Source organism: Drosophila serrata, unplaced genomic scaffold (genome assembly GCF_035046125.1).
Source record: "Drosophila serrata isolate PLE 108 unplaced genomic scaffold, ASM3504612v1 contig_376, whole genome shotgun sequence".
In the NCBI taxonomy this organism is placed as follows: domain Eukaryota; kingdom Metazoa; phylum Arthropoda; class Insecta; order Diptera; family Drosophilidae; genus Drosophila; species Drosophila serrata.
The window spans coordinates 2,656,930-2,673,349 of record NW_028257274.1 but is presented as its reverse complement, the minus strand read 5'-3'; the positions used below and the strand labels follow the sequence as shown (position 1 = coordinate 2,673,349).

At 41.1% G+C, this 16,420-nt stretch overlaps 1 protein-coding gene across 3 annotated transcripts; it reads right to left on the bottom strand.

Moving 5' to 3' along the window:
* Positions 1 to 235: 235 nt before the first annotated feature.
* Positions 236 to 10,865, bottom strand: Skel (DM13 and DOMON_DOH domain-containing protein skeletor). Of its 3 annotated transcripts, XM_020961720.2 has the most exons (8): positions 9,882 to 10,426; positions 7,009 to 7,512; positions 6,213 to 6,472; positions 5,260 to 5,359; positions 3,413 to 4,192; positions 3,162 to 3,355; positions 2,691 to 3,104; positions 236 to 2,560 (listed from the first exon to the last, which is right to left on the bottom strand). In XM_020961720.2, exons 1-8 carry the CDS (start codon positions 9,940 to 9,942, stop codon positions 2,519 to 2,521), a joined length of 2,355 nt encoding a protein of 784 aa, XP_020817379.2. In that variant the 5' UTR covers positions 9,943 to 10,426; the 3' UTR covers positions 236 to 2,518. The 3 variants fall into 3 exon arrangements, with proteins under 3 accessions (XP_020817379.2, XP_020817378.2, XP_086695856.1); XM_020961719.2 differs by having other exon boundaries at positions 236 to 3,104; positions 9,882 to 10,380; XM_086839730.1 differs by lacking the exons at positions 236 to 2,560; positions 2,691 to 3,104; positions 3,162 to 3,355; positions 3,413 to 4,192; positions 5,260 to 5,359 and adding an exon at positions 10,659 to 10,865 and having other exon boundaries at positions 5,910 to 6,472; positions 9,882 to 10,455.
* Positions 10,866 to 16,420: the final 5,555 nt, after the last annotated feature.

The following is a 16,420-nucleotide window of genomic DNA, read 5'->3' as shown; positions in this document are numbered from 1 at the left end:
TTTGGAAAAACTTAAATTTATCGTAAAATTATGAGAAAAATGGTTCCACTTAAGTTAACATGTGAGTTATCGATAACTTTACAGTCTGTTACCGCTTCAATTCAAATTTTAATGATTTGCTTTTTAGAGTTGTTTTGAATTTAAGAGTTTTAACTGCCATAACTAGAATATTCATTAATTAATTTTTTGTAATTATTATGCTACCTTCGTTAATTTCAAAGGTAATGACAACCTATTTTCAGATTAATTCTTGGTTTTTATTTCACAACGACTAAAATGCGGCTTAAACACAATCGTTTAGCTTAGCTAATAAAATTCATGCGTTCATTTAAAATTAAGAGCATCATAATTGTTAAGGGGAAAACTACGGCTAATACAGGTGTACGAGTAAATGTAACGTGGATATGAGTACATCCCAAAGGCGGTTAAATGCTAGCTTCTTGTATAATTTCGCTATTGCCGATCCTGCGATCCTACGCGCTCCTCCTACCATCAACTGGCTTCAGCAGTTGCAGCTTGGTGGAGATGGGTCTCAGCGAGGATGAGGACAATGGCGATGATGACGATTGCGATGTTGATATGGTTGTGGATGTGGATGTTCCGGGCGATGAGGAGTACGGATAGATGGTGCTGCCACTGCTGCTGCTGCTGGAGAATCCTGACAATGTGGTCGAAGTTCGACTAAATGGAGCTGGGCGGGGATAATCCGTCGATGGTTGGGGCTCAGTGGCTCGGAACTCTTCTGGCAACTCTCCGCGATAGGCTCCAAACTGAGGCGTAGTGCGAACTAGTTGCTCCAACGGTGTAAGCCCATAGGTGGTGTGTCGCACGTGAACGCCGTTGTCGGGGGCATCCAGCTTGGGTGGCAGCACCAGGCTGCTGTCCACCACCGACTTGCCATCGAAGGTGTAGAGCGCTCCACTGGGCAGGCTGGCATGGGGAATCTTTCGGTTGTCTGGCGGCAGGTAGTAGGTGTCCACACGCTCCGCAGCCTCCATTTCGGGCTCCATCTCATCGGCATAAAGGTCGTCTTCGTCGGGTCCGAAAAGGTCTTCCAGGAATTCATGTTCCGGCTTACGAGTTGTTGTTTCCTTTGGAGTGGTTGGGATTACTTTCTTGGTGGTGCCCTCGGCTGACTCTTCATCTACTTCGCTTGGAAAATGCTCCTGCTCCAGCTCCTTTTCCTCCAGATCATCATTATGGGCAATATCCTCACCGAACAGTTCATCCAAAGTGGGCTTTCTTAGCTCGGAAGCGGAGGGCAGGGCGTGTTCTAGCGCTGCCGAGGGTAATCTCAAGGCCGAGGCCGTCGGGGTAACCTCCTTGATCTTCACCTTCAGATACTTTGATGCATTGGTACTGTCCAGGGGCGAGGGTATAAACATGGGCTCGAAGCTCTGGGTCTCACTTCCGCCCTGCTGAGCGGTCAAAAAGAGCGTATCCGTTTCCATTACCTCGTCGATCTCGGTGCCGGGATCTTCACGACGATGAGCTACCTGGTCAATAATTTCTTTGGGCAACTGAACGCCAGTGCCATCGGTTCTCATGATTGGACGAAAGCCACTCTCCACGATCACTGTGTCGGGTTTGAAGCCCTGATTTACAGCCGGACGCATCTTGGCGATTTCCTCGCGGGAAGGTTCCTTCACCGGGATACGTTTCACCAAGGGCGTGACTGTGGTGGAGCTGGGCGCTGAAGTGGAACTGAGTGTAGCCTTGGGCTTGGCATCCCGCTCCCCCTTGCCTGGCTGGCCAAAGAAAGCAGAATTCTGATGGGAATTCTGGGGCTCTTGGTCGACGTAGGGAACTGGAATTTTAGGTTTACTCTTCGGCTTGAGTCTGTCTCCCTGCGGTTGGTTTAATCCCAATTCTGTGGGCTGTCCAAGGAGCAAAACGGAAGCGGCCAAAGGTTGCAGGGGAAAGGGTTTCTCTTTAACGAAGGGCTTCAGCAGACCCGGCACCGGCTTCCGATAGTGATTCACGATCAGGGAAGGCTGCTGCAGGATAGCCGCAGGATGCGAATGCAAGTGCGGATGCTGCTGAGGAAGGATGGGCCGCGAGGCTGGCACCTTCTTGATGGGAGCGGGGAAGGGACGACGACCGGGCAGCTTCACCGGATGAAAGAGAGGAGCATTCTGGGGCGGACGCAGAAACTCGGAGAGGCCGATGGTTTTCTGGGCCAGCGCTGGAAGATTAGCGGTTAGATTGTGATGATGCAAATGGATGGAATGGGGGGCATGCTGCGGATGGTGATGCAGGCGGTGCAGTTGGTGCGGGGAATGATGGATGAGATGGGGACCAGTCGCATAGACAGGCAACTTGAGGGAGGGAGGTGACGGTGCTGATGGGGATGCGGATGGAGATGCATTCAGCTTGTGGGCATGGGTCTCGCCCAGCAAAATCTCAGGTCGCGAGCTGATCTCATTCGGGGTCACGTTCGGTTTCAGGTTCAGGTTCAGGTTGAGTTTCGGGTTCAGGTTCTGGTTCTGGTGGGGATGGGGATTCAGATTCGGGTTCCTCAGTAAGCTCTCCTCGAGAGCCTCAGCAGCGCGGATGCCATCTGAAATCAGTTTGGTTATTTCCGAAGATTTCGTTATTTCAAAGCTCAGTTTGGGCGGTGTTCCGTTCATATTGTGGTTCTTAATCAAATCGGTTTGGTGCTTCAATAAAAAATTATCGTTGGCGCTGACCTTGGTTTCATGCCGCACCGACGCTTCTCCGGCATAGTCGTCGTGCACGGGCGCCGGCTCCGCAGCCTCCGCTGGCAGTCGGATCTCGTGCCGCTCGGAGGCGGATCCCTTCAGTCCCGGCGATGCCTCTGAGTCGCAGGCATCATGTACATGGATCTTCCATCCGAGGTAACGATGGGTGAAGCAGTGATAGTACACAGTATCGGGCGTATTCCTGTCCGGCTTCCAGCTGATCACACCGGGCTCACCGGCATCACACTTGAGCGTCAGGGTGCGCTGGTAGGCGCCAAAGGATTGATAGTCATCCGCTGGTGGACCCTCCACATCCGGTGTCCAGTTGCAGAGACGACCAACGCCAGTAGGCGTGACCTGGCCGGATCGAGAGCGATGAACGCCAGCAAAGATTCGAACGGCCTGCAAAGGGAGCGATTTGATTGAAAAGATTCCTTCATGTTTCTTAAGGTTTCTCACCTTCTTCTCCTCCTCGCGCTTGTGCTCGTATCCACCCACAGGATCATCACTGATGTAGAAGGGATGATACTTGGCCGGAATGTCCGGGTTGTTGCCTCCCTCCACCACAAAGGTGTAGGTCCTGCCACGTACTACATGGATCTCGGGAATCAAGAGGCCATTAATGTACCAGGAAATGCCCCAGCCAACGTGACCTAAAAATATTCAGGACTTTAGATATTTATGAGAGTTATATATAATGCAATACTCACCGGTGATGGCTGGATAACCATGCTTTCCTCCCGTGGGACCCATCTGGGCATAGAATACGCCATCCTCTGGTTCGTGACACTGAATAGCTGGAATGTCCCAGGCACCATTGCTGTTGGCAACAGGCTTTGGCGTGGGCACAGGTCTCCTTTGCGTAATAATAGCCGTTTCCTGACGCCTTTGTGGCGGCTGTCGATGCAGTGCCTCCGCCCGATTCTCATAGAACTCCTCCTCGGGCTCAACATTGGGTCTCCCAGCTGGGGGATATCCAGCACCACCCGTTGAACTCTGAGCTGCGGGAGCAGAGTCCTCCTGTTCGGAGGAGTTGCCATTGGGACGAGCACCTTCTGGCAGGGGACAATTCCATTTGGGCTGGCGTCCAAATTCAATCTGATGCAAATGCTTGTTGTAGAACGTGTGGAAGGAAACCTCCTTGTAGTCATTGAGTGGTCCAATGGCCCAGACCACTGACTCTGCCTCCGTGATGGAAATGGGCAAATCCAGACGATCCGTGGCGGCCAGAGAGCGTTGATAGGTGACAATCGAGTAACCATTAACCATGGCTGCATTCAACAATCGAATGGAATTGGTTTTCTCAGAGATCTTGGTATCGGGACAGGCACCACGTCCTCCGGAGCACTGGGCCTTGCCCTCCAGGAAGTAATCCGTGGCAAAGCCATTGCCCGTTTGGGGATCCACCCAGGCCACCACAGCATCGGCGCCGATCATCTGGCTGATGTTCCTGTTCGGCGAAATGCCGAAGGACATGTAGTTGTTGGGCTCTGCGGGTAGTGGCAAGTTTTTGAGAGATTAAAAACCCCTGGACTTTTTTTCAAGTGCATCTATAAATTCTAGGGGAAGTGCAACAATAATTATCACTGCCACCGCAATCAACGAAAGTCGCTCGCCCCAATTCTATTCCCCGATCAACCGGTCCTCGCTGAAGAATTCCTGTTGGCATTCTTAGCGGTTGCAAATTGCACACCCCAGCTTGGAGTGTAAGACCAGTGGCTGGATATGGCCAAAGTGTGTGCTTGATATATGCCCCACAGATATTTGCAGATGTATCTGTGGTTATCCACTTGTCCACCCATCGGAGCCAGGCGGCACTCGAGTTGCGCAATAAAACCAGTCGTCATAATTCGCAACTTGTTATTCTGCTGATGCTGCCTTGGATGCTGCTGATGCTGCTGCTGCTGATCGGTCAATTTGGATGCTAACTGGATTTTATTGTTGCCATCTCAAGACCCCTTTCCCCTACCCCCACCAAGCCCCTGGTCTTTCCCTGCTAACTGTACTCGAGAAAATGTCAAAGCTTCATAAATCAGCAGCAGGCAGCATCAGCAGCATCATCAGATGCATCATTTAGGTCGTGGATCTCTGGCAAAGGCTTGTCACCAAATGGGATAGGTCCGGGCCAAAAGGGCTTTTGGAATTCCAAGCTTGAAGGGGGATCTTTGGTTTATATTTCTCATTATATGTTTAAAGCATTTCGTAATTGTTTCTTTAAAGAATCATCCTTAAACTTTCTTAAATTAACAATAAGTATAATTCCCTACAACAAAATATACTACAAATATCTTAAATCTCTAACAAAATAAGCAAATCCTTAACTAAAAGTCTCAAATATTTTTAAAAATTTTTTTAAACTTTAAAGCCCAACTTTATTTTTTCAAGTGCCCAAGACCTTTCTTTCCAACAATTAACGAAAATTAACACCTCGATAAACTGCCTGCCGTTTTCACACTTCCCCCATTGTCAACTTGGCTTTTGAGGTAAAGTCATTGACGGAATACTTTCCTTAATTAACTCTATTAGTTATACTACAAAACCCCCTCCGGAAACTTACCCAATTTGGCCACTAATTGGACCACGATGCTCTCACCGGCCACCGCCCAGCGAACCTCGAAGGCCAGATCGTCATAGAGCACCTCGCAGTTGAGCTTCGACTGGAAGAGATTCGTTTAAGGAAGGATTTCGATTGGATTGGGTTTTGGTTTTTGGATAAGGATATGGGTTAGGATGGGATATGGGATAATGTGATTTGGGGGAATATGTGCGGTGCGGGTGTGTGTGCGGTTGGAGGTGGAGGGAGGAGAAAAGCGTGGCCAAAAATTTTAGAATTTTGAACATACTCGAAATGTTTGCATTTTTGTTTTGCTGTATTCGAAAGATTTTTGCTTTTGAAATGGTTTTCGTTTTTTTTTTATACAAAATGAAAAATGTTTTTTTGTTTATTATATATATTTTTTTGGATTTCGCTTGAGGGGTTAGTAGATCAAAGGGATGTGTGTGTGTGTGTGTGTGTTTTTTGTGTTGTGTTGTGTGTCGGTGGGGGTGTGCGTATTCTGTGGTGTGCGTGTTGTGTTGTGGATTTGTGGTTCAAGGAACATATTTAGGATTCGGTCCCACACAGTTTTTCATTTTGTATAAGACGCTCCCAGAGCTCAAGCAAAAGCTGTTCAAGACAACAAAACACAAATAACAAGCAGGTGAGTATTACATAGACACATATATATATTATTGAATGTGTTTGCACATATGTTATATGTATATAAATATATGTATAATATATATATATATATTTCGGATATCTCTCCTCCGCCGTCCATCCAGCTTACAGTCTAGGCATTTCCGGTCACGACTCGTGTTCCCGGATCCCTCATTTGATTCGATTGATAAATATTTTTGCATAGAGTATACTCAACAATAAATACGATTGCATAAATAGTGTTAAACCCGATCCGTGATCGAAGATCAGCGCTTCAGCTCGCTTAGGATCTGGCTGGCATTCTTCTTTACCTGTGGACTGATGCCGAGCATCTTCAGCGAGGGTGGCACATTGAGGCCCTCGGGCAGTCGGACATGGCCAAAGTCCACGGTGAAGGCCTCGCACCACACACCAAAGTGGCCAATATCGAAGATGGTCAGATCCTCGGGCAGGGTCAGGACAATGGTCTTGCGTTCGTACCGCCGCAGTGGGTTCTCCTTGCCATTCTCGTCGGGAATACGCAGACCCTCGGGCGTGGGACGCTGGCCACGACCCACCCAGAATTTGGCATCTGCAAATTAAGATGTAATTAATGTTTTAACGATCGATAATTGCCAGGCTTATTAAGGCAGAGAACTCGATCTTTTGTTATCAACATATAAAAAGAATAATATTTATCCAGAATATTCTGTGGGTATTAATTTCAACACAATGAGTACAAACTTTAGTGTGAATACCCCTTGAACAAAGGCTATTTCGTTGAGAATATTGATTGTTAAATGGAAATGCGTCACAATAATTTAAAGAGTTTTATATATGGGATATTCCAAATACAATTTAGAAGTTATAGCAATTTACTCAAGTCATTTAAATACCTATAAACATATAAAGTTGCATATTAAAAGATCTAAGTGATCTTAAGAGAAAACTTTAATTGGTTTTGAAGAATTTTGAATCACAAACTAATTGCTTTGGTTTTTAATATTTTACTTTTGTTATGCTAATTAATCAATTAACCATAATGAAAATATGTTTTCCAAAACCTATTATATTCTGCCAGATTATCCAAAAAACAACATAATATATATTTCCCCAGCTACTACTCACCTGGAGCCTCTCCATCGTAGCTGAAATTCGGCACCAACAGCGTTTGGGCATCCACAATCACAATATTATCGGAGGACACTCCATGGACACCTTTCAGCGCATTGATCTTCTGTGGCCGCGGGAAATCCAAGTTGGCTGGAATGGCGACATCACCAAAGTTCACCGCAAACTCATCGCACCACACCGAGAACCACTTGATGTCACGCAGCGTCTTGCCCTCGGGCAGTGACAAAGTCACATCCTTGTTCCGATAGCGACGGGTTAGCGAGGCGGTACCACCACGTTCATCCCTCAGCCGGGAGGCACCCTCATTGCTCGGCCTTGCCGTATTGCCCACATAGAAGTAGGCAGCCGGTGCCTCACCATCGTAGTTGAATTTCTTGATGAAAATGGTCCTCGAGTCCACGGCGTAGACATCACCGGAAACGCCATGATGCAGGCGGGTCAGGGCTCCGATCTTGGTGCCATAATACGGATAGGCGGCATCTCCAAAACTGGCCAGGCCTGCAACAATAGCAATTTAACCAACCATGAGAATCGGTGAGCAGTCAAAACAAAAGACTTAGGCAACAAACTTGATGCAAACTGAAGGCAATGAAGATGTACAAAAGTCTGGCCATTGATAATTTTAATTAATATAGAAAAAACAACAAAATTTAAGTATTTAAAATCATTTTTCTAATTCCATATTAAGAAAAAGAATTAATAAGATTTTTACCTGTTTAGTAGAGAGAACTAAACAATATATTTACAATCAAATTAAATGTATATCTCTTCTTTAAAAATGAATAATAAAATAGATTGTTGAAATATAGATATTAAGTAACATTTGAAGGGTGAAAATAATTTATTAAATCTCCAATTAAAGCCTAATCAATTTCATAAGATTTTAACTTTTTTTATTTACCATTTGCTTACTTTCGTAATACCCATATTAATATTTATATTTCCCGCAAGTGGATTTATAAAATTTGCATACAAACTGGTTCTAAACAAACAAATAAACCGAAACAAACAAATCAAACACAAATATCTAAGGCAAACGGTGCGTCACAGGTTTTTTAACTAGATTTTGTCTGTCTCTCTGCCGCTGCCTTTGTTCTTTGTGGTCACAGGAAGTTACGGATTTACGGATTTACGGCAAATAAATTTTTGAAAACAATCCGAAAATCCGTGGGGCGTGTAACACCGAAACACCAAAAACACGAAATACAAACAAAAGCCAGACCTTAATGGGAACTAATTCTGCTGAGAAGATGAATGGTTCTAAGCCGACTTTAATGGGCCAACTTTGTTTGCTTTTTTTTGTGGGCTGGCGAATTTCGTTTTGAAAAAATTCCCACTTCACCTTGGCACGGCTCTGGCTCTAGCTTTTGCTGTTTTTTTTTTTTTTTTTTTTTGTACAAATTCAATTTATTTGTGTTTTATTACAATCTTTTTTTGTTGTTGTTTTTGTGTTTGTTGGTGCTTTGTTTTTTTGCATGGGCCATAAACACGTTTGGTTTTTTTAAACTGCCATCAAATGGTTTGGTTTTGTCGGGGCGACACGGTCGCCATGGCCTGCAGTTATTTTTTATTTTATTTTTATTTTTATTTTATTATTTCTTTTTTTTGACACAACTCGATTGGTTTTTATCTTTTTTACTTGGCCATGGCTTCGGCTGCTCCAAATTTTCGCGCAGACCAAAACCATGGACGAGTCTTTCTCGTTTGCCAGAACCTGGACCAGTTGCCAATCGATTTCCGCCTAGCTGGCCTAGTCTGGCCCAGAATCCATATCCCCTCTTCCCCCCCCCCCTCATATCCATCACGTTCGCAATGCAAAATGCCAAAGGTGTAATTAAAAGCAATCGAGCAATCGCAGGCTTATTAATGATGATCGGGCTAAAGTCAGACGAAGCCATTAGGCAGGCAGACACTCGACTCACTCGAACTATTGGCCAAGCGAACCCAACTGGTTGGGTTCAATTGCCAAGCATTTAAAAGTGGCATCTCGGTTTTGGTTGCAAAATCAAAAAACACACACCAAATATCACCAAGCTGGGGTATATTCTCTTTATGAGAATTTTGAATCTACAAAATAATATATCTAACATTTGTGTTGTTAGATATATTATTTTGTTTAGCTAAAGACAAAATCACTTGGCTTTGTTAGATAAATGTTTCAAAGTTCCTTAAACTTTCTTAAGTAACTTGTTCTTCTATTTATTTTGGATGTATCTATAAAGCATCTTCCTATAAAGCTCACAAACTAAGACATCCTTTAAATCTTATCTCTTTCACTTTATAAATTCAGCATTCAACAGAATTTACCTTTTATATGATATATTAATTATTTATTTATTAATGCACAAAAGCTATTTAATTTCCAGTGAACCCTCTTAATTATTCGCACTAACTAACCAACCCAGAGACCTACTTTCCCACAACGACTTTTCCACTAGCGAGGAGGTCTCCAAAATGGTATCAAGGAAACATGGCAGCAATTTATGCAAATCTCGAATGGAAATGCTAATGCATCTGGCCAGCAAGTCATTCAGTCAGTTAGTCAGTCAGTGGGACAATTGTGGAGTTGGTTTAGTTCAGCTCAGCGGTTCAACGGTCAACGTTTATGATAGCCAAAAAGCTGATGAATATTCAGCTGGCTGACAACGCACTCGAGATTTGAAAAAGATGATATATGTGTATACATATATATTGGCATTGGCGTCCGCATGGCCATAAATACGGGCCACTAATCTAGTTTTAGACCCTCTCTGTATCTGTATCTATGTATCTATATCCCCATATCTCCATCTCTGGCTGTATCTGCATCTCTATCCATTCAATTTGCATCACAATGGCACTTATAAATCATTGCCCGAGGTACTTACAGCTTAATGCGGCCAATAGGCCAAATAGCATACGCCAAGGTTTATCCTTCACTGCCAACATGGCTAACGGAGTTGTGTCTTTGGAGTGTGTATGTAGAGTGTGTGGGTTTTTGTTGGTGTTTTATTAATAATATTTAATTTAATTAATATAATTCGTATTTACTGCCACAGGATCAAAAGCTTGTCTTGGCTTTCAAACACACACACACACTTTTTGGGGGAGGGAAAGAGATCTCTTCTGGGTTTCTAAGATCAACACTCGCGGACTCGCCACTCGAATTTGAACTTCACGGATGCACGGATTAAGGTAGGAGAAACCCTCCACAACTGTGCCTGGGATTGTGCCTGGGGATCTCGCGACCGGACGCAACGAACTCCAAAACCGCACTGATCACCAACGACGCTGCGTCTGCGCTGTCAGCGTTGAGGAGTCCGAGTTGAAAAACAATTTTTTGGTGCCAGTCTCTCTCGCCTCTGACTCGGAGCTCTGTTGGGAGTCTGGTTTTGTGTATTTAATAGTGCTGTTGTTGCTCTTACCAATATTGCTGCTGTTAACAATCAATGTTAACTTTAGCTGATGTTGTTATTAAAATGGATATAGTGAGTAATGTTAGGTAGGCAAATATATTAAATATTGAACACTAAATATATTTATATAGCTAAGGATGTAACATTATTAACATTATTGAACTTTAATTTTATTGATTAGTGATGTAAGTAGGTAAATATATGAACTATATTTTGGAAAAAATAATATCATTGTTTATCTTCACTTACCTTAAGTAGCTTCCGTTACTGCTGCTTTTGGTTTTCGTTAACAGCTTTACTGTTTTTATTTATTTCTTATTATAATTACTAGTAGCTTTTGTTGTTATACCCTTGCAGGTGAATGAGTTATCTCTGCCCATATAAAGTATAGTATAAAGTATAAAGCCGAGTCGTTCCTGAATCTGTACGAATCTATAACCAGTAAGAACCTATGATCTGTAAGTATCAATTAAGATTAAGTAACTATGATCAGTAAGTAACTTTGATCAGTAAATAATTAACTATAAGCAGTAAGTAACTCCGAACAGTAAGTATCTCTGGACAGTAAGTATCTATGACAAGTAAGTAACTATGAGCAGTAAGTATGTATGACTTTGAACACAAATAAACAATGACTTGCAACTTTTGTAACACAACACATATATTTATACTGGTAAATAAGTCGGAGCATGGCGAATCGATGGCCTATATATGTATATACATAGCTGCCATAGGAACGATAGAGGATCAGTAAGTTTCTTTCAACACTTAGTTACTGTGAACAATAATTAAATATGAACAGTAAATAGCTATGACTAGTAATTAATTATGAGCAGTAAGTAACTCTGAACAGTATCTATAACCAGTAAGTATGCATGATCAGTAACTAACTTTGAACACAAATAAACAATGACTTGCAACTTTTGCAACAAAACACATTTCTGAGACTTGGCCGGCAGAAGTCACTTCGTTCCTGGGATGTTAGATCCAGTTAGAAATCATATGCACACATGTGCGTAAGTAACTATGACCAGTAAGTAACTCTGAACCGTGAGTATCTATGACCAATAAGTATCTATGACCAATAAGTATCTATGAGCAGTAAGTATCTATGACCAGTAAGTAACTATGATCAGTAAGTAACTACAAGTATGAGCAGTAAGTAACTCTGATCAGTAAGTATGAGTGAACATTAAGTAACTCTGAACAGTAAGTATCTATGACTAGTAAGTGTAAGTAACTATATCTAAAAGTATGAGTAAGTATCTAAGTATCTAAAGGGGACCATGGCAATAAAGAAATAAATTGGACCTAGGCCTTATCCCACCACCAGCTTCATGCATAATAAAAATGTCATGATTAAGACTTACCGCAGTAAAGGACACGTCATTGCTTACTTGCTTCCGGTGTAGTGATCAAGAATCCAAGAGAGCTTCTTCCTGGTCATCCAAATGTTTTGCATTGGCCACGTCAAATTTTTGAGGTCGAAGGCTGATCACTTGCACTATCACTATCGATGTTAACACTAGGTACCCCTAGGACAGACTGAGGCGCGCGCGACCTCAGCGCCTCTATTTATAGTCCCCGAGGAAAGAGAAGAGAAGAGAAGAGAAAGTGAGTGTGAGTGCGCGGGAGAGGAGTTGCCTCTAGAGATCAACATAAAGCGATAGCCATAGAGAAAGAGGGGGAGAGGCAGAGAGAAACAGCGAGCTATTTAATTTAACTATAATCAATAAGTAACTTCGAGCAGTAAGTAACTCTGAACAGTAAGTATCTCTGGACAGTATGTAACTATGATCAGTAAGTATCTTTGACCAGAATGTATGTATGATCAGTTACTTACTTTGAGCACCAATAAACAATGACTTGCAACTTTTGTAACAAAACACATTTCTGAGACTTGGCCGGCAGCAGTCACTTCGTTCCGGGGATGTTTGAACCAGTTGGGAATCATATGCACACATGCGCGAGATCTGTTTTGGAACAATTTTGAATGAATTACAATTAAACAATGGAGTTATTCATCTATATAATTTTACTGGTATATAAGTCGGAGTATGACGAATCGGTGGACTATATATATACATATATACATACATATAGCTGACATAGGAACGATCGGAAAATTTTAAGAAAAATTACTAACTTTTCTAGTTTTCAATAGAATTTCTAAATGTAAGATAAAGCCACTTTTTATTATTCTAAAATTTTGTATATATATTTACATGCCTTACAAATGATCTTTAAAAGTAGAGGATAAGATGGAATAATCTTATTCCGACACACCTTTTCTATTGATCAAATTTGTATAATAAGTTACAAGAATATCACTTCGACACACCTTTCCTATCATATATTGATGCATTTTCAATTATGTTTTGCTTATTTTTAGCTAATTAAAACACATGAATACAATAATTAACTTCAAGCTCTTTTAGGGTTAAGTAATTCCCTATTAGAAATGAAGTAAAATACAGTACTTTAGCTCTACGAATTGATTATATTGGTTTTCTGACATGTTAACTTGTTTTTCTGGTCAGATCTCTGACCCAATGGTAAAGCTTTAACTCCGACTGTTACCATTGCCTGTCTCATCCGCGTCGGGCCATAATTATTGCGCTGTCGCAGTGTTAGTCAAAAAAACTTTAAAAACTTCAAACACCTTTCCGACGCGGCACCTTTTTGGCCAAGTTAAATACACTTTTTTGCACACCTTCTGTCATTTTTCATGTCTCGTGTGTTTTCGTATTTATTTAAATGTTATTCTGCGCATTGAACTTGTTTCGCTGCTAATGCAATTTATTTTTGTCAAATTATGTCTACGAGTGATTTGCTAAATATCGAATGCCTGATACCTATTTTTGTGTATCTCTTCCATTTGGCATTACTTGGAGTTTTTCACTTCCTGCACTTTTAATTTGCGTTTATTCCCTTTTGCAAGCATTTCCGCGATAGTTGATAGTATCAATTTACATGAACTTATTTCTGAAATACGACTTTACAACACTTACTTACATTAAGGGGTCAGGAAGTGTTCAACAAAAAAATAGTGGTTACATTATAGAGGTGGTCTTTTAATAATATAGTTTAATACTATAAGTTTCTAATTGAAAACATTTTCATTTTATGTTTATATTCAAGTTTAAATTGCTAATTATTTAAAAGTACTTTTTCAATTTAAGTAATTTAAATGTCCTCAACAAACCTTTCTTTATATTTCTAGATAATTCCTCAAGAGACCCCAGACATTTCTTTAAAAATGAAAATCCCCCAATATATTCCCATCTGACAAGTTTTACTTTCGATTACTAAAACTTCCTCTGGGTGTTGTTTATTGAATTAAATACTGAAATGCGCCAGTTAACTACAAATTGATTTATTTTATGCCCTTTTTGGCCAAGTGCTGTGCTTGCAAATTGCCTTTAACGGCAAGTGTTGATAATATCTCACTTGCTTGATTAAATAATATATTTATTTTTTGGTTTTTCTTTTACCTCCTTGGTTTTTTGCTTTACTTGCACTTTCGATTGTTCCCGGCGATTATTGGATTAGATAATACCATGCCGTTGATGAATTAATTCAGTGGTTCGAAGGTGAAAGAAAGCAGATTGGCAATTCGTGATCCGCTGCCAAGTTCACTGATCGCTCGTGTTGCCCTGCGGCTTCCGAAAAGTAAGATAAAATAACAACAAAAAAGGGAAAATAAGAGCCCAAAAGGTCAAACTGTAAGCCCGCTTGTTAACTGTTTGCCTCTTCCGCTTACATAATTCAATTAGGGCTTCGTCTTTGTAATGGGAATAATTGGAGAGATAACTTTAGGTGATTTTTTGGGACCCAACAAAGAGCGACGACATTGGAGGAAGTCAAGGCGAGATTCGAGTCTAGTTTTTGGGCATCCTTTTGTTCTTGGCCAAGGCCCCCCAATGGATCTTTTGTATGGCTTTTTGTTACCTGCATTCATACGATCTTTTCAGCTTATATATCGCCTGGCCATAATCCGGCTTTTGTGCAGCCAACAAAAGGCAAGACAGCGAATCAATAACCTCTGGCCAATATGATGATTTTAATATAACTAAAACGGCGTTATGATTTTTGCAAAATTCAAATTAGGTTTCAACAGATTCCACCTAAGTGGAATATATATATATATATATTATTTATTTATTTATTTATTTAGTCAATTTTTGCAGACATCTGCCATGAACGTGATCGGTGATTATGCATGGGGAGCGTGTAATTATAAGGGAAATGCTGGAAACACTGAAATGAGGCAAAAAACGCACATTTCGTATAAATTACCAACAGTCAAGTCATCATGTTTCAGGTCGCTTTTAATGCTTCTTTCACTTTGAAAACCGACGGACCAACAAAAAAAAAAGTCATATTGCCTTTGTAAAAAAACGCTTTCATAATCAACTCGCTGCGAAGGTGGAGCCATCGGTGGAGCCTCTTTTCCACTACCATTCCCATTTCTACTCCCAATCCCGTCTCTTAGCCAACAGAAATCGGACTTTTGGGTAAGACAGCACTGGGAAAAATTAAGCATTAAAATTCAGTATGTTAAGCATGTAAATTAATTCCATTTCTGGAAAATAAATCATCCTAGATATTGTTTTCATTGAAATAAAATTAGTTCCTTGACTAATGCGCAATATCTCTAATGTCTCCTTAATTTATTTGTACTTAAATATTTATTTTTAAAACATTAATATAATTTCTTTCCAGTGTGGGACTGCCTCAACGTGCGTAATTTGAGTTTGCCATCAAATTAGTTTTTAATTTCTCAACTGACATTGGGAACAAAGCGAACCAGCACAGCGAAAAGCCAGACAAAACACGAACAAACATTAATAATTTAGCTACCACTTTTGGTAGCTGGTCCCAGCTGGTCCCAGCTGGTCTTCTTCTGGCCACTTTCGCATTTGCATGGCTAAAACGACATGGGGTCCCATTAGATTTATGGCTCAAAGCCGCTCTTACGGCGGGTTGATTGATCTGAAAATTATGCACAAGCCCGAGAGAAGATCCCCAAAAATAATAAAATCGACCAACCACGATGATATTGAGGGGCTCCAGAGAGCCGTGTCGCGTAATTAGCCATTGTTATGCGAATTTATTGTTGATTTATGGCATCTATGGAGTATATGAACAATTGAAAAATCATAATTCCAGAAAATCCAAAACAGTTCATCATCTTTTGGGTGCAGAGAAAGTTGTTTCAGATCTAGTGCATTACTTATGCGACTGCAATCGTTGTTATTTCCCTTTCCTGTCTCGCCGCCTTCAGCATTTCCTCTCACTTGCATCATGCATTTTAAATATCTTCCAATATATTGCCTTCAGTCAGTGAAAAAAAATTAAAAAACGACGCTAAGGTCAAGCTCAAATCTTTATAGTCGGCATGGGGGGCTTGTCCCAAATAAAAAAAGCGAATTAATAAAAATAAAGCGAGTCTATTAAGCACTCAGGCTAACATCCTATTTGGAAAAATAATCACGAAAAGAAAGCGGACCTTAAATGAACCGAAGAGGTTAATACCCTAATGTAATAGAAGTAATAGAAAATGTTTCTATATATATTTTTTTCACATAAAATCCTTTAATTAGTTCAACAGTTTAACATAATACCATACTGATTATAATTTTTAAAGCATTCACAATACAAAATTAATGCAGTCTTCTTAATGGATCTCACACTCCCAACTATATGATGGTCTTAACAGCAGCAGCAACCAGCTTATGATAATGAGCAGATCAACTTTGGAGCGTGATAATTACAGGGTATGCAAATTGGAAAGGCAGCTTTAGCTTAATTTATGATCCGCTGACGGGGCACATTCTAATCAGCCGCAAGACTCATCAGCAAAAGCGAAAATAACATTCACCTTCTATACCCAAAATAAACAAAAAAAAAACCCAACGAAATAAAATTATAAAAAAATACACACACAAAAGCAAAGCTGAATTTGTTATCAGTTTGTTTGTTTTGTCAGGCCAATCGCGTGCCTCAAA

What these genes read in the sequence shown, in the direction of transcription:
- Skel (XM_020961719.2), bottom strand. Translation starts at nt 9,942, where the DNA reads ATGTTGGCAGTGAAGGATAAACCTTGGCGTATGCTATTTGGCCTATTG. An exon ending in CTACGATGGAGAGGCTCCAG is followed by an intron (nt 6,473 to 7,008) that starts GTGAGTAGTAGC and finishes CTTAATTTGCAG; the next exon opens with ATGCCAAATTCTGGGTGGGT. An exon ending in AGCGCGAGGAGGAGAAGAAG is followed by an intron (nt 3,105 to 3,161) that starts GTGAGAAACCTT and finishes CTCCCTTTGCAG; the next exon opens with GCCGTTCGAATCTTTGCTGG.